The following is an 18,920-nucleotide window of genomic DNA, read 5'->3' as shown; positions in this document are numbered from 1 at the left end:
TATGATTGAGTAGATAATTTCAGTGCTGAAGATGAACTGCGGTTTACTGATATTTAAGTCACTTTTTGTTTGTTCTAATCGAACGGAGCGAGCCGGTGTCGAGCAGCTAGAAAACGTCGAAATACAAACGCCGCCATCTTGTGTATATTGCGATACGAGGTCGAAGTCTAGCCTTGCATACAGACCGTCGCGGACAGAGTACCTGATGCGCGGTAGTGTCCACCCGGGCTACCCCGGAACACCACCACTAATGAAACTGAATAAAATTGGCACGTTCCATTTTATTACATAATGTTCTTTTTTTTTATTGCTTAGATGGGTGGACGAACTTACAGCCCACCTGGTGTTAAGTGGTTACTGGAGCCCATATACATCTACAACGTAAATGCGCCACCCACCTTGAGATATAAGTTCTAAAGTCTCAGTATAGTTACAACGTCTGCCCCACCCTTCAAACCGAAACGCATTACTGCTTCACGGCAGAAATAGGCAGGGTGGTAGTACCTAGCCACGCGGACTCACAAGAGGTCCTACCAACAGTGTTCTTTGTCTGGCGCGGTAGTGACTACACCTCGCTCCGTCAATAACATCAACAGGGCTGGGTGTCGAATGTTGGTGATGTCCATGGACGTGTCACTGTCACTCATTTTTTTTCAGAAATATAATATTTCGACCCTGTGCGTCGATGTCGTAGAGCGTTCGCTGCAATACACTACGTAATGACACAAACGTAAAGTATAAAAACCCAAGGTAGTTGTTGTTCGGTAGATAATATTATATTAGTGATGTGATCGGGCAGTAGGCATGCGCTGATCGGATATTATGCAAGATAACCCTAATCAACGGAGATTTGATCAATAAAGTTAGTGAGGGCGCGCTGATAGCGGACGCCCTTATCGACGGATACCTGTATATTGTTACCGTTAGCAAGCTCCTACCAACAGTCGACACCTGTAGGTATTCCTCATGCTTCTTCTGTTCAAAGTTAGGAGACAAATATGTTCCGTTAACATGTCGAGTAATGTACCTGATGCTGAGGGTGCAAACTCTCACAATAATTCGGCACGGAAGTCTGAGCTGTAAGATTGCGTCTCTACTGAAACTACTACGACTCCTACGACTACCTCTACTTTGTCGCGGTGCGCCTGCGCAGATACTAGAATGCATTTATAAAGCTGCCACTTGCAATACCCTTCAGATATCGAATTGTTTGTTCTCGTCATTTTCTCTGACTCATTATGTTAAAAAGATAGATAAGAGCAGTGAGGTGAGTTTGCAAAAATGATCTCTGAAAACTCGTCATGGCTGAGCGCAGCGTTTCCAGATAGTAAACACGAACTGTGTGCCGATGGTACAATCCAAGTGGAACGATGTTAAAAAGAAGTTGATGGAATCATCTCTATCTCATCTTACTCAATTTATTCAAATGAAAGTCAAACATCATGTTTAGTTTACTTTCGACCTATCATAAAACGAAAAAGGTAAAATATAGTAAAGTATAATTAGTCCTGGCGTATACGACATATCTACGACTATATCTCTGTATTTCCATAAATGGCAGCAGTGCAGCTCGCGGTGTGTCGTGAGACTAATAAATACACAAATGATAAACGAACTCTGACGACCCCAAAAATATTGCGACTTTAAGTTTATCAATGCTGGGTAAAGTAAGCGACGAAGCTCACGCCAGATGTGTGTATGTACTTGTATTTAGCCACTGTTTATTATATTTTAATGATTATATAGATTCTTAAATTACAATCAACACGCGATTTTTTTTTTAAATTCTAATGTGTTTGTTTAGTATCGTTGTGCCAAGTTGTATGTGCAGTGAAGGTGACAGTTTATAAGAATGTGAACACTCGAACACATTGGAACAATAAACAGGTCGATAAGCCGTAATGCGAGTTCGATATCTTATCGGTTCAGCTTACTTGAGACATCGATCATCGCTCTAATTACTCGCCACGACACCGCTGATCGCGGGATTACATTTGGCAATAAACATAATGACGCTTACAAAATACACGTTGTATTTGCCGATTGCCCTGTACTCCTAACTTCTCAAACCTACTTCACAGCGTTCTTACATACTGCACGGGCCTTATTGCTGTTATTTGCCTTACTTGACTCGACCGTACGTAAAAAATTTTTAATATTACAAAAACGCATTATAGCTCCCTAAAGTCACTGACCTTAGTGACTGAGTGCCTCAAGTGATAATAGCATATTAAAGAACCGACGCACAGCAACCGCAGCCTCCTCGAGCCATGACTCTGTCGTTCCTTCGGTCTCCAGTAACAAAGGCGTGACGAGCATTTGTGTTGCTGCTTAACTGTTGTTTTACAAGCTGGTGGTAGAGCGAGCCTGCCCACGCCGTCTAAAGTGAGCAAGTGAGCACGTGAAGCAAGAATTTTTTTTTTCTTTAGTGAATAGAGTTCGTAGGCGATGTGTAAATGCTCAGTGTCCTATAAAAGTAATATTTCTAACTCAATTCAATCGCCATAATTGTGTGTCCCGACCGTGACGAGCCGACGGGAGCGTGCAGCGGCCCGAGGTCGGCAGGCTCGGTGCTGCTCCACGCACACTCCCGGTGTCAACACGTGACGCAGCCGCTGTCGTCGCTCATGTACCTACTACATATATATGTATTTAGCTGATCACCGTCACATATTTTGGGAAATTTACCAACAGCAATCAGTACGGCATTTAACACAGTGCATTGTAAATGTTCAAATGTCTTTATTCTCGTAAGCTCGCATGTCTCGTTGGCAAGTGTGCAAGCTTCAGGCAGCCCTGAGTCGCGCCTGCTACGCGTGCTGTACGCCGCGTATAACAGTTCTGTAAGCTGACGTCAAGATGCATGTAATTGTTGTTCGTGGAGAGTCCGCGGCGCGACACCGGCGTCGTCCCTAAACCAGGCCACCTCGCACCGTACTTTATCTACAGTTTATGAGTGTACACTGATAACGTGATATATCAAACGTAAACCCGAATCATAAGGTTTCGTTCGTGAGGGACGTGGGAACGGCTCCCCTTGAGTCCGGTTCACAGACCTCGGGCTTTATGAAGTGATCTTTGTGTTCTTCATGTCTTGTACTTGTTTCACGGCAAGTGCTCTGGAAATAATAGTTTTAAATGTCTCCCTCATACCGGATTTTCTTCGGTTTTTTCCAGTCCTAGAAATAGTGAGAGATTTAATATGTAGATACATACAGAAATATTCACATAATATTATTGAGTCCGTCAAATCCTTTTTCACACCGCACCAACCGTCTTCGGATCAGAGTTCATCTCGACATCTTGGTCTTTGACTGTGAATAAATGCAGCAGTCAAAGGCGTCATATAATATGTATGATGCCATCCGTGTCTGTAATGAACACTTCTTCCGGATTTCTGAATTAATTTGTCTTTTTTCAAACAAAGCTTTAAAAGGGAGGATTTTTAGACAACCGTCGGCGCATGCGTCGGCGCATGCGCGACAGTCATAGCTCATCCACCAGTAGGCGTAGTAAGCACCCACTCTGCTGTGTGCTGCTGAACATGAACAAACATCATATCAAGACCAGAAGCTTAATTGTTAATGGTCTTATGGTAAATGAAAACCGCCGGGCTGTGGTTGGTATCCGGTACGTCGGCAATAAAAACTCTCATCGTGAAATAGCCGCGGTGTTGCAATCACTTAGATAAGCTTAGGTCCTGAAGTTCTGAAGCCCATCAGTACGTACAACGTAGACTGACAAAAATCCTTTCCTACTCAACTTCACAAAAAGGCATGCTATGTATTTATTCTGTGACTCTTGTAGGTAGGTATAGGCACGAAACGACGACCGCATGACAACACTCAGCTACGAGGCTGCGGTGACACGAAGGCTTGTTTGTAACTAATATAAGCGGAAGACAATATGGTGAAAACGTCTGTTTGCATGGATGTTTCCGTTAGTTGCCTTGATCTTTATATATTAAAATGTCACCAGATTCGATGCTTCAAGAATTCAACATATCAGCGCGCTCATCCTGCCCGAGATAGCGCTCGCACAGTACGCGGAAGGTCTATTCGCACTGTGCTCGTGTCTCAAACTGCCGCAGTTAGGTGGCTCCATCAGCCTCAATGAGGATGACATATTCGTAAAGTTGCTATGTCCGTCAGAATCTTTTCAGTAATCTTGACATTATTAAATTAATCTTTGTTCCACATACAGGGTAGGAACACACAACCTTTCGGTCTACCGTCCCGTAATGCATTCACTATAAATCTCAATAAATGGGTTATAACGTCTCCGTATCGTGCAATGGTCTCACGATCTTAAATAAATATTAGCGGATATTTGCAACTACAATCAGCAACGCCACCAGCCAACAGCGGTACTGACCCATTGCTTTCGTCTATGCATGCATATTCCCGCATGTATGCCTGACGCAGGAATATGCATGTTCGAACCCTGAGCAACAATAACATGTGAGCTCTGCGCTGGACGCGGGTGAGCTATCAGCGCACTTGTCGATAGCGTGTCTCAGTTATCTCGCCACTTGTTGCCTGTCATGTGTGATTCACTCGATTGACAACGTCGCCTCGCCTCGCCTCGCCTCGCCTCGCCTCGTCCTCGTCCTCGCTTCCTTTGTTTACTTTTCAAATTTTGCTTTACCTTCGGTTGTAATTTTAGTTAACAACAAGAAAGCTTCGTCAAAATGTTACGTAATGTGGTGAAAAAGTAAAATTTGCATATATTCTCTTTTTTCTAGCACTGTTATCGGGAGGGTCTACTCGCCTTACAGAAGTCATTTTTATCCCGTAACATCCAGCTCTTGAATCCTTCTCGGTGTTTTCTGAGCCCAATCGCAAAACCATCCTCGAGATTGAGAAGTTCCTCAGTGGCAGGCAGCATCTATGTGTGTGAGTGCGCCTGTGACAGCTCAATGCCGTGAGCGCGTCTGAATTGAAGCCTTTTCTTTTGGTGGTTTTCTTAGTGCCGTTCACGTATCAGTTCAGGCCGACTCAGCCTGGACCGAACCACAGCTCTAACACCGTGCCGTACAAGTAATTACTGGTGGTAGGACCTCTTGTGAGTCCGCACGGGTGGGTACCACCGCTCCGCCTATTTCTGCCGTGAAGCAGTAATGCGTTTCGGTTTGAAGGGTGGGGCAGCCGTTGTGACTATACTGAGACCTTAGAACTATATCTCAAGGTGTGTGGCGCATTTACGTTGTAGATGTCTATGGGCTCCAGTAACCACTTAACACCAGGTGGGCTGTAAGCTCGTCCACACATATAAGCAATAAAAAAAAAAAAAAATTTATAAGATGGTTGTACGTTTCAAAGCTGAGTCGCGACCTGCCCGATGGTTGCGATGAGCTGGCACTGCCTGCCGACAGCTTGCTCGATGACAGAGTAGGCGGTCTGCAGCAACAGCAGCAGCAGTAGATCGCAAAGATCTGCACACGTCGTTGTCGATGTTGTCAAGTGGCTGACATGTTGAGAGCGTCGTGTCTGTTATCTGATCGCCTGTCACCGGTGACAGCTCGCGAACTCAGATAAAGAATGAGATGTTCTCACTACGAGTATATTGATATCTGCCATTTACAGATACAGAATATGGAGGCCTCAAGATTTACATCATCATTTGGTAAATCCGAATGTTTTTTCAGATGTTCTTTTTATTCATTTAATATAATTGCATTTTCAATTATTTCTCTAAAGAAACCGGTTCTATCATTTAGAAGATTAAAAATAGAGAGAGATGATACGAGGTGGAGCTCGTCATATCAAATCAACTACGAATAGATTCTGAGGGAAGATTGAAGCCGAGAGCTGTGCGTAGTCCTGAATGCTACTGTTATAATTCTTCTCAGTCGTATGCACTCTTGGCAGAGTGGTTGTGGTCATCACTTCGGTTGGTGGTGCGCTTCACGAGACGTCGCCATTCCTCGCGTACCGCGGCCCTTCTTGTGCACTCGTTAACGGGACCGTTTAGAGCTGCATTTATTTGGTCGGTCCATCGTAACGGTGATCTGCCGCGCGGTCTTGTACCCTCTATCATGCCCTGCACCACAAGGCGCTCAACTGAGTCGTCACCCCGCCGCGACACATGCCCGAAGAAAGTGAGAATGCGACCCTGAACGATGGAGGACAGTCGCTGCTTGATGCCGAGTTCCTGTAGAATTGACTGATTCGTTCTGAACTCCGTCCACGATATTTGCAGCATTCTTCTCCAGCACCACATTTCGAGAGCATCTATCCTCTTTTTCTCACTTTCTCTCAATGTCCAGGTCTCAGCAGCATAAAGAAAAATGGGGAAGACCAGCGCTCTTACAAGTCTGATTTTAGTGGCTTTGTGATATTTCGATTCCCCCATATTTTCTTCAGCCTGTCCATGGCTGACCTCGAAATAGCCATACGCCGCTTGATTTCATCAACGGACCCGCCAGTGTTCGATATCAGTGCACCTAAGTAAATGTATGACTGTACGACATTGCAGTTCGCAATTTTTGTGACCTCTGGCGAGTTATTATTAGCACGGTCGACAATCATGACACTTGTTTTGTTGCGGTTAATGTTAAGTCCGAAATCAAGACTGACGCGTTCCACTCTACCGAGTAGCTCTTCCATCTGGCTAACACCTGACGCGACTAAAGTGATGTCGTCTGCATAACGAAGATTTGAAATCTTCTGACCTCCGATAGTTATTCCATCCGACCAGTTTTCGAGGGCGATTCTCATTATAAGCTCCGCATATACGTACTGGTATAATAATGTTATGTTAATATCGTCTATCCCTTTCAATCACATGAGTGGGACCGACGAGCCACAGTGAGAACACAATATGCCCTCAAGACACTTCCTGTTACGGTCCTGTATCCGTGAGCTTATTAATTTACACAAAGCTTAAATCATTATTCAATTAATTATCTTATCTTAAATTATTGCAAAGTAAGATTAGTTGTACTTTTTCGGGACTTTATCTAGTTTCTAAAACATGTTTGTTAATTTTGGGTGTGTGGTGAAGGCCTAGCGCGGCCGCACCACACCCCTCTCCCTGGGCATGGTTAGAGTAGTCCAGTTCAGACAGTCACCGCCGCATCACATCCCACCAAACTCACTCGTCTAGTTTCAGTTGCGAGTCATGTTTCTCGTCATGTCATGCTTCTCGGTTTGAAACGTAAGACTTCGGCCTTACGTTTGAAAGCAAGTGGTGGCCAGCACGAAGCGGTCCGTGCGCTCCGGTGACCGCTGCTAGCACTCCGCACGGATGTGAGGAGAAGGTGCGTCGCGGACTCGTCCACCGTCCACGCTGCACGATGCAAACAAATGTTTCAGCGCATGATTTAGGAGCGCGATGTTGCAACCGCCCCGCGCGGCACCCGGCACGGCACCCGGCACGGCACCCGGCACGGCACCCGGCACGGCATCCACAGCGCACCACACACACGCGCACCGTGTTACCTACACGCTGCGACCACATCGCTTCACATTGTTTGTTTAAACTCATTCTGCGATTGCTTAAACTATTTCAAGTGGAACTTAATATCATTTCTGTGGAAGGTATTTTTAGGAACATGTCTAAGCACGGAACTGACTATGCCAATGTGATGTATTTTGAATCGGTTCAACCAAACGGGCTCTCTAAAGGCGATTACTAATGTGAATACATTAGAAAGTCTGTAATGATCGTGACCTGATCAGCAGGGTACCTAGCAGGGTCGTCGTCTCGTCCTCCACGTCCACTCTTCGTTCATGTTGTTGTGTTGCTGATTTTGTTGTTTATATTGAGTGATAGGAGTGAACAGTAATTGATAAAATACTCATAATGAGATAATAGAGAGATGCGAGATGAGCGATAAGGATTACTCTCAGACGAGCGGTTATCTAATTATAATTATTTGAACGAGAGGCGATAAAGTAGTGGTGATGGAGGACGATGACCCGGCCGATACAGTGCTCTATCGCGGGTTCCTTCAGATATGCAAAACGTTATCTCATTTATCTTAACTAGGCGCTAATATTGTGACGGTTATCTTAGAACATTGATAATCGTATCTGTCAGATACTGTATCTAGTCGAACAGCTGTCGCTCTGATGAGCGCGGGGTGAGTGCGGGAGTGAGTGCGGGAGTGAGTCGCGAGGCTGACCGACCGGCGCGATAACCAGAACAAACAGCGCCGACGAGCGCTCTGCAAATATTTGTAGGGATCGTCGGCACCGGCTTCCCCCCTCAGACTATCTGTCAGCCCCGAGATACCGCGATATCATCCCCGATACCGAGTAATTATCAGATAGAGCGCCTCCAGATTTGATTAGGAGAGCGCGTATCTGCAGCGTCGGCTCATTACAGTCGACACGCCGTCACCGCTGCAGACAGACCATCGGGGTGAAGTGGTCGTGTCCGTCCTGGCTGCCGGAGCCGGATGGAGTCGCGCGGGGCCCGCGCCTCGGCCTCTGTCTGCAGTCCTCGCGCCGGATCTGATAGCCGATACATCGACGGATTATTGATGGGCGCCGCGCGACCTCATCGTGATCTTATCGGTTGTTTTTTTCGTCGAATATTTTCCGTGAAAAGCTAATAAAGAGGAGCGGCCCGGGTCGCGGGGAGGGCGGGTGCGCACGTGACGCGCGATGGCCGCCGATAAGCCGCCATATTGTTTCAGCACGGCTTCCTCTGGCCCCTCACCCCGCGCCCCGCGCCCCGTCCGCGTCACGCGCTGAAACGTTTCAACAACAGCACGGCCCGATCACGTACACACCAAAGTGCGGACGCGTACTGCACTACACTACGGTACACATTGCGGTGTAGGTACACACACGCATCTCCGGCACGGTGTCAGGAGTGGTCATGTTCTAGATGAAATCGAGCAACTGTATACAAACTGTATACCGTGTATACAATTATAATTAGTACATAGGTATAATTAAAACACAAGCAACGCTAGTGAGAGGAAAATTCCCTCGAAATCATTTATTGTTATTTGCGAAGATTGCGAGTAGGTATTAAGCCGGCTTAAAGTCGAGATAACATCACATTCGAAATGTACATGTATTGTTATTTCAGTGTACGTATGTACTAGGTATATCTATACAGTTACTTGTATACTTACGCGTAGGTACCTATCTATCTATGTCTATCTATTTATCTATCTATCTGAGTTCATCCTGATGACGTCTACATCTACATTCGCCTAGTTCTGGCTCGTAACTGCCAGAACCAATGCCCAGCTCACGGTAGCTCCAGTACCATGCTATGGAACTCTAGTATGATGAAATAGTAATAGATTTAACTTTCATTTGAAACAGATAGGTACCTACTGTTTCAGTTTCAATCGCATGTTTAAATTGTATATACAATAAGAAGCTAAGAAGTGCGCGTTTGGGGTGGTATGGACATATGATGAGACGAAATGAAAATGAGGTTGGTAAGAGAGTGTTAACTATCAATGTGAAAGGATATAGAGAAAGAGGTAGACCTAAGAAGAAATGGATGGATTGCGTGAAAGACTCACTCCCCTCTTACCCATGTAAGAGGGGAGTGAGCAAATAAATGGTATATGATAGAAGAGTATGGAAGGAGAAAACATGTTGCGCCGACCCCAGGTGACTGGGAGAATGGCAGGAGAATGATGATGTATATACAGTAAGAGCGAAGTAGTACCATGAACGGGCGAGACTTAAATACCGAGCGGCCGTCAGGAAACTACGTAGCTAAGCTATTAATGTCCGCGGTAGGGCTCCCGATGAACTAATGACACCGGGCTGTGGACATTGCACAACGAAACTCGGCATAAACATGTAGGTGCATGGGGCGCGGCGCGGCGGGGGCCAGCCCAAGAGTTAGACTTACCTTATGTATTATAACTCTTTTGCGGTTTAAAAAAAACGGACTTTTCGAAATTAATTTGTTCATGACCAACATTAAAAATTGGCAATCTACGAAACTAACTCAAAAAATACGATAATAATTAAGTGTTTTTGCGAATACATATAAGAGTTAAAAAGGTTATCCACTCACAGCCCCTCAAAGACTCACTCTTCAGAACTACTATATTGAGACGGTACAATTACTTTAAATTTCTTTAGTTTATCCCTCAGCTGCAAGTTAGACCCTCTTCTGCTAAACGAAAACCGATCGGCAGCGGCGGCTGCATTCCGTAGCGAATATCTACCATAAACCATGCCACTCTGACAAAATCTAAAATGGATTGAATACTTAATTATACGGCAGTTTCTTGCTATGTATTCAATTTCTATGAGGGGCGCCTACGACTCGCCCAGTGGCAAATACTCACCGACGACCACACTCTGTCTGTAACGCCAGACTCAGACAATTCACTGCTTAACGCCATTTCATTTATGCCTCTCGTCAACATAATGTACAAGGCGTTAGTACTAGTAGTAGTAGTAGTAGTGAGTTATTACCGTCAATAAATTGTTAATTTCGTACATAGCTGAGTGTGACCGAGCTGTGAAGATGTTTAGCATGACAATCGCTGTGACGACATCTGTACCACCGCACTCGCACTCGCAACGTAGATAAGATAATGTAAATACACGTCTAAATTAATTAATTGCAGTAGGTGCTGAAGATTTTTTTTTTTTTTTTTTTTTTTTTATTGCTTAGATGGGTGGACGAGCTCACAGCCCACCTGATGTTAAGTGGTTACTGGAGCCCATAGACATCTACAACGTAGACGCGCCACCCACCTTGAGATACAAGTTCTAAAGTCTCAGTATAGTTACAACGGCTACCCCACCCTTCAAACCGAAACGCATTACTGCTTCACGGCAGAAATAAGCAGGGCGGTGGTACCTATCCGCGCGGACTCACAAGAGGTCCTACCACCAGTAATTACGCAAATTATAATTTTGCGGGTTTGATTTTTATTACACGATGTTATTCCTTCACCGTGGAAGTCAATCGTGAACATTTGTTGAGTACATATTTGATTAGAAAAATTGGTACCCGCCTGCGGGATTCGAACACCGTTGCATCGCTTCAACACGAATGCACCGGACGTCTTATCCTTTAGGCCACGACGACTTCTAAGAAGATCACACAAACATCTTACTAATTGTAAGCCGCTGCGTTGTCTGTGATCTTAACGTACGATTTATATTATGTTTGTATTACACTAGAGCCCGAGGCTCGCAGGGGACAGACAGCGGCTTCGCTTCCTTCTCACTTCTGACGGCAAATATGACACACGTTACATATTATCCACTTCATTATATTCCTGTTTTTTGTTTTTTCTTGAAAATTATTTATAAAGTATGACACTGAACAACTAATGGTTTCTATTTTGAACAAACCAAGTCACCTTATGTAAATAAAATGGAAGATCTTTCACGAAGTCACTACTCCTCAGTGGTCTGCCCGAATGTTACTGGAGCCTGGGGCTTGCGGAGAGACGTCGGTGACATCTGTATTTAGTTACAATTATGTGAGTTACACGGGGAGTACTCTTGGAGTTTATTTAGGGTATTTTACTATTTTCTGGCGTATTGTTACGATGAAATATCTATGAATCAGTACAATCGAAATTTCAAGCTCATGCTTCAATGTGAGCGGTGGCGATCAGATCAGACTGCCGCAACGCACCGGCGCCGATAACAATTTCTCCCTCACCAAACTCATTTGGATATAATGTACTTTTTTCACAAATAAATAAATAAATAGCCTGTGCGTAGGCTCTGGTAGCCGCCTACCACCTGCCACCGCTGCTAGCGAAATGAGAAAGAGCCCAGCACATTTTCAGAGTTCGTTATCGCCATATCCCATGTGGATTTCCAACAAGTTTACCGAGCGCTATGACGTCTTGTCCTTCAAGCCAAGGAAGGCATCAGGTCGGCTGTGCCCCTGGCGCTGTTTATGGCTATTGAGAGTCACCGCTTACCATTAGTTGGATTGTATACTTGTTTTATGAACGTTAGCAATGCCAGGTGTAGGGCCAAGTTGCTGTCTACGTACTTGGAGAAGGACATTTTCATCGTCGCCTCTAACGATTCCGTCAAACATTTAAGAGCAAGCGTCCTTTTCTGCCGAGAGCATATTAAAAGTATTAAAAGTTTCTACTGATCGATAGATGTCGCTTTTCGGATAGAGAAATGTATGTCGATGTCTTTGGTGTCCTTTAGTCGATAGATGGCGCTCAGATATATTTTTCTGGCAACTGCAAGTGTGTGTTGTATCTGATTTACAAGGCGGGGTTGTACATACCGCCGCAACCGAGGGTGGGTATATCATAAAAGAAGATGAAAGAACCATTAATAATCTCTCATAACATTTCCCAAGGAACATAAACTACAAAACGCAAATAGAACCAATGTCACTTCACAGATTCAGATTTTAAGCTGACATTTTAGTCAAGAGTCATAACGGATGATAGTGTTTTATTCATAGATTGATGATTGATCTCACCGTCCTCCCGGTGTTAAGTGGTTACCGATGCTACTGCCTGCCTTTGTTCACACGATACACGTTCGTCCGTCGTTATCCGTGCAAGACGTTCGTAACCTCATTTGAAGAAGAACTGGCCATAACGTTCAAGAGCGCCCCTAGAGGAGGAGTTCATTCCAAAGCCAAGTGGTGGTACGTGGCAGGAAAGATCTCTGGAAGGAAATGCCTCTAGGTAGCATGGATAAACTCCGCTCTAATAACGGGCGGTGCGATGACAAAAGTCACAATAATTCCTTAGAGCACTCCAGAGCATTTTCTTAGAATGATTGGTATCTACATGAGCGATTTGAACACTGGCACACATCGAGCGTCTTACCCTTTAGACCACGACGATTTCACTTAGGTACTTAAGTATCAAATAAGTAGAACTCATTTAACTAAATTGCCAGTTTAAACTGGCAATTTTACAAATTTCTATTGAACTTGCAATGCTTGTGCTTGTTTAGATCGAATCTGGCAAAGCACCCGTATATTAGGACTGCAGCCAGCAGCCTGCTGCACAGACACTCAACTTTCGGTACGCAAAGATAGCCATTTTAAGACGAGTCTTGACTGGGGAGCTTTTCAAGGACTGTAGGTAGTAGTAGTAGCACATATAGGAAATGCTGTATACGCGTTATAATACAACGAACTTATCTTCGTTCCACAGCTCATATGCTCATTGCTATAGGTGGTAGGTCATGACGGCGGAGGGTGAGGCGGAATTACTGCATTAGGCTGTCAAACATGAAGCATGGAAGTGAAACACAAAGCTGTTTTATAATAGAACTTTAATAGAATGTACTTTGACACCTTAACTAATATGTACAGATCGCGATCGACGTAGACTCGAGTCGTCCCTACGGCGCGGCGGCGCGGGCGTCCACAGCCTACCTACACGTACCTACTATTTGGCGAAGCTTCTTTAAATAAACCTACGACTTCATTAAAATTAAATATATCTTTGCGCGTCCGTGTTTCAGAATCTATTTAACATAACATAACATATAAATCTGTTGCGGTGATCATAATTTAAATGCATCTATCGTATAAAATTTTAAGAGTAAACAGTGTGGAACAATTTCATCTCAATCACCAGCAGAACGCGAAGAACATATTATCTTATCCGAGTCCAACATTTGGTACAAAATGACATAATATTATGTTTTAATTTATTCTCTAAAAAGTATAACTAAGGCACTTAGTGAGAAACTTGGGTAATATTAATAATTCGGTCCACCTTGGTTAAGAGAGGAAATAATTATATTAATATAATTTTAAATGCATATTCTCTAAATATATAAAATATGATAATAATAATTAAAAAGTATTGTATTTAAACATGTCGTGTAGCTTACCACACATATTGATAATATAATAACAGAACAATATCAATACAATGATGCTTTCAATATTATATATTGAGTAGTTTGTTTGTTTGTTTGTTTGTATGTTACTTACTTAATTGTAATTAGAGAGCGTGCTAAATAAGACAATTTTGAAAATACAATCATAAAAAAACACATCTAATCAAATAGTTATTATGATAACGTATACGAGTACACGATGCGACACTGCACGGCGAGGGACGCTGCGCGCGAGTGCGAGTGCCAGTGCCAGTGCCAGTGCGAGTGCGAGTGCATACTCGTACGAGTTCTACGAACTAATTGAATCGATTCATGGAATGTTTCTGCAAGTCATGGAGTTCATACAAGTCATCACCACTTGAAAGTGAAGACCGAATCTACTACAACAGCGGGTTTTAAAACGTCTTAAATCTAATTAAAATTGTATATATTTATTTAAATAGCTATCTATTTAGGAATGCACGTTAGGAATAGTTAATGCACAGTCTCATAGGTTTAATGATATCGGTAACAAGTAACAGGACCCTAATCGAACCTTTCATTAAAACAACATTTAGCGTCGCCCGACCAGCCGCTCCCCGCGCAAGCTTATTGTTATTATTGTGTTACAGTAACGTTATAATACGAGTATACATGTGTATATGTGTGTATGTATAGGGCGGCGGGCGGCGGGCGGCGGGCGGCGGGCCGAGCGAGGGAGCTCTATCACGCACGTACAAATATACACAACAAATGTACTAATTATTATGATGATGTTTGGAGTTGGTCGCGAGGCTCAGCTGGCGAGCGACACGGCGGAGTGGTCGTGGTGCGGCGCGGCCTTGTGCGGGCCCAGCTCCGGCACTCCGATGTACATGACGTGGTGCTGCGGCTCCTCCAGCTTCATGCCCTCCGCCGACTGCACGTAGTAGCCCAGGCGCGGCGGAGAGCGGCGCGCCGACTCCACTGTCACACGAACAGATCATTGTACTTCACTACCTGTCTGACTAGAAACTGTCACACTTCTCAGAAATGAAGTGAATGAATAACGTGTGTGCCACAAGTGTAGCTCTGTAACTCGACGCCGGAGTCGAGGGCCGTGTTTACGTTACGAGTTCCATTGATCGCGGCGGAGGAAGGAGGGAGGAGGAGTGCGGAGGCAGCGGGAGCGTGGCCCTGACCGCGACGGCCGATGTCAGCGCGTTCCCCGCGCGTCGGGTTGCATGCGTGAACTCATAGGTACTGCGACTCACATATGCTCTCCATCTTGATGCCCGCGGAGACGGCTCGCTGTACTGCCTTAGCGCTTCTGTCAGCCTTAATATTACTGTTCTTTGGTTTCCGTTTTCTCGTCTGTAACGTCATTCACCGTGATTAGCTGATGGAGGTACCTAAATCCCATTAGTTCTTATTTGGTTTTATCTTCTATTCATAAGTTTGGAAGTATAAAAAAATTTGTAATTACAATAGTAGTGACAAAATATAATTAAAATGACTTGATTGACTGAAATTACTTGATGTCTTACAAGCTCATTAAAATTTATTTGTGATTTTACTTCGAATTAGGTATTTGTGATATTTGTTTTTGTATAATTAGATTAATGAGAATAAACATAATGTATTTACAGAGAAAGAGAGAGAGAAAGAGAGCGTAGGGTGTTTATCTGTTCGTGGGACGTGACTATGTCGGTGCTCAAGGGCCGTCAAACTCATCCTGTTTAGAACACTCTGCGCGTCCTTGTACACGAACAGTCTCGGGATGGAGTTTCACTATTCCCTGCCTATTCTCTGGCAGCCTAATAGGCTATTCCAGCTACGCTCAGGCGGGTAGGTGAACTCGCTCAACCTACGATACTTTGCTAACACTAGCCCTAGCATGAGCAGTGCTTAGCAGAATCTACCACTGTATGGGAATTGCGACCCACTGAGAAGTTCCAATGAGAAGCCCAGAAGGCTGTATCTATGGGTTAGTTCGTCGAATACGACGAAGAGTTCAACGAGTACTGGAGTCTCACGCAGACGATACCGAGAGGATACGGATACGAAAGATAAGACGCACTACAGGCCCGCACGAGTTGGTACCGCCACCCCGCCGTCTGGAGGACTCGTGTCTTAAAGTGGTAACGATCGCGTTGTGATGTCTATGGATCCCGCTAAACACTAAATCCCAAGTGGACCATCTTCCATGCATTCCATCTATGCAACATTTCTTTATATAATCTTTTTACGATTAAAAAAAAACATTTATTTCGATTTATTTCGATAGAGAATTATGAAAAATGGTAAGTAATTACCAAAATGATAGTATCTATATTATTATGTTACCTGAATGGAGTCCTTCTTCATGGTGAGAGGTCGGTTGACGTTGTGCAGCTTGAAGTAGAGGCCGCACGCGTTGCAGACCGTCTCGCCCTGCACGTTGCGGCGCCACAGGGACGTCGCCGTGGTCTGGCAGTTGGTGCACATCGTGCCCGGTCTTTTGGCGCCCATCTGCACAGAAGGCGCGGTCAGAGAGCGCCACGGGGACGAGCTTCGTCATAGCAACTCGACAGTCCGAAGCGCATGCGTTAGTAATCACATTAGCGAATGAGGAGAGAAGCGATGAGGGTTAGTGGGCGAGTGTTAGTGCGGGGAGACAGCCACCACGTACCCCTTTCTTCTGCTTGTAGTCAGAAGGATTGGGACCCGCGTGCGGCTGCGGCGCGGGCAGAGCGTGCGACGCCTGGATGCCATTTAACAGGAAGCCCTTGTAGAAATCCGCGCCCGACGGGGCCCCCTCCGCGGCCACTGCAACCAACACAACTGTCACTAGAGCCCTTAGCTCGCGGCGGAGCGGACGCTCGGCGGGCGCGGATTCCACGCGGGCTGTGGGCGCGTTCTTCGGGCGAGAGTGAGAGCGAGGGCGAGGTGAGAGCGAGCGAGCGAGGTGCGTACATCATGTGGAGGCGCAGCGAGTGCGGCGTGGCGCTGACGTACCAGCCGCCGGGGCTGCTTCAGCGGCCGGTTCATGCCGTTCATCTTGTTGTAGAGGCCGCACGCGTTGCACAGGTAGTGGCCGGTGCCGTCGCGGCGCCACAGCGGCGTGTGGATCGCCCCGCAGTTCACGCACTCGCGCCCCTCAGTGAAAAACTCCGCCAACTCGACTGTGCGCAATAAACGTTAGCTCAACACCTGCTTGCCTTCCACCCTTCACTTTGCCGAGTCCGAAGCCTGCGTGTAATCACGCCGCCGAGCGTCCGCATCGTATAAACATATTGTGTATCCCCATCGCCGCGTAAATATAATTCACAACACGGAAGATGCGACCCGCGACCGCCGATCGTGCTCCGGCTTGAGAGTGTCGAACCTCCTCGACCTTGACAGTGAGCGAGCGCGGACTCAGCGGAGGCACGTCGCGCGATGCGCTGACTCGACGCTTCCATCTTCATTATTATATCACAATCTAACTGCTATATGTATCGCTTTGTACACATTAGCACTGGCCTGACCTGAATGGCCATGAAGTGTTTTTCCATCACTGTCTAGAGAGATGAGACCTTAATCTATTCAAATGTTGTACTAAAATAAATTAATACGTATTCTAAATCCGCGATTGGACGTAATTATGTAGATGTACAGACGCTGTTTATCATGATTCAATTTAAATTCACATTACACAAGGTGTAAGTATTCAACAGAGCAGCAAAGTTGCACTTGGTCCGTAGCTGCTCAGATATGTATAATTCACAAAATCACAAAACATTCTATGCCAATTTTCATCAGATTTATAACATAAACTACTGGTGGTAGGACCTCTTATGAGTCCACACAGGTAGGTACCACCACCCTGCCTATTTCTGCCGTGAAGCAGTAATGCGTTTCGGCTTGAAGGGTGGGGCAGCCGTTGTAACTATACTTGAGACCTTAGAACGTATATCTCAAGGGTGGCGCATTTACGTTGTAGATGTCTATGGGCTTCAGTAACCACTTAACACCAGGTGGGCTGTGAGCTCGTACACCCATTTAAACAATTAAAAAAAAAACTTAAATGTAATAATGTGTGTGTATAACACTAGCGACCCGGCCGGGCTTCGCAGAGTGCAATGGAGACACTAATATGGAGCAGTGTGGAGTGATTAATAATACGAGTATATGCTTGTGTTTCTGTATCTAATATAAAATAGATTTGCATAAATCAGTGTTGATCGGGATATAGTACTTGCCCTTGAATTTTAAATGTAGCCATAAATCCTCGTTCCATAATTTTATTCACTAATTTTGAAAGAGGTCATTTGAAATATTTTATTATAAGGATGTATATTGCGTATGAATTATTTCTATTTTTGATGATCACCCGTAAGCAGAGCTTGTACTGGTTCGGATGGAAGAAGAAATTCGTCTATCTATCGCTCGTCTATCATCGTGGTGTTTCAATTCACTTGTATTATCCATAAATTAGTCTGTGCGGGCAGTTCTCTGGCTCTCTGAACTCGATGTCTCTCTCGAGCCTCACGTTCTTCTAACGATTCTCTGCCTCTACATAAACGCATTCTTTTTGCAATCCTTGTGCTACCACCTACATACCTTTGAAGTACGACGTCTTTAGGACATGATTGAGATATCTCTCTATCCGATGATTTGCGAGCGAAGTAAATTGTCCCTTAGAAATAAGATGACACAACAAAACTTGCATACGCCCCGCCATGACCTATGCAAGTGTAGTGTTCGCTCACGCGGCCCTCACTAACTTGAAACCCCTTCAAGTCATTCAATCCCGTTTTTGCGGGATAGCCATTGGAGCCCCGTGGTATGTCAGGAACATCGATTTCCACGACGACCTGGATCTAGAGTCCATCAGTAAGTATCTACAGTCGGCATCAGTGCGCCATTTCGCGAAAGTGGCACGACACGAGAACCCTCTCATCGTGGCCGCCGGTAACAACATTCCCGATCCTGCGGACAGAATGGTAAACAGTCGACGTCGTTCTAACCACGTCATTTCGGATCTTCCTGAACCACTAACGGTGCTTTTAGGTATCCCAAGCACCGGTCATCGTTCTCGTCGAACCCTTTGCTTACAAGGAAGGGCTCGGCGAGTAAATTAACCCACAGACACAGCCTACTGAGTTTTTGGCCGGTTCTTTTTTTTATTGCTTAGATGGGTGGACGAGT

The 18,920-nt window shown here is 45.1% G+C and overlaps 1 protein-coding gene across 3 annotated transcripts in view; it reads right to left on the bottom strand.

The window, feature by feature from the left end:
* Positions 1-14,438: 14,438 nt before the first annotated feature.
* Gata-beta (transcription factor BCFI) overlaps positions 14,439-18,920 on the bottom strand; it is a 28,742-nt gene continuing 24,260 nt past the window's right edge. Inside the window, exons 6-9 of one of the 3 annotated variants that reach the window (XM_028182700.2) lie at positions 16,704-16,912; positions 16,095-16,259; positions 15,023-15,122; positions 14,439-14,735 (exon numbers count right to left, since the gene is read on the bottom strand). In XM_028182700.2, the coding sequence (XP_028038501.1) occupies positions 14,566-14,735; positions 15,023-15,122; positions 16,095-16,259; positions 16,704-16,912 (644 nt within the window). In that variant the 3' untranslated portion in view covers positions 14,439-14,565. Of the gene's footprint in view, positions 14,736-15,022; positions 15,123-16,094; positions 16,260-16,419; positions 16,557-16,703; positions 16,913-18,920 lie in introns of all 3 variants that reach the window. The other 2 variants (XM_089733376.1, XM_089733377.1) reach the window with 2 other exon arrangements.

This window comes from Bombyx mandarina, chromosome 15, assembly GCF_030267445.1.
Source record: "Bombyx mandarina strain Sakado chromosome 15, ASM3026744v2".
NCBI classification, from domain to species: domain Eukaryota; kingdom Metazoa; phylum Arthropoda; class Insecta; order Lepidoptera; family Bombycidae; genus Bombyx; species Bombyx mandarina.
Note: the sequence above shows the minus strand (reverse complement) of the source record. Positions and strands in the feature narration are given on the sequence as shown.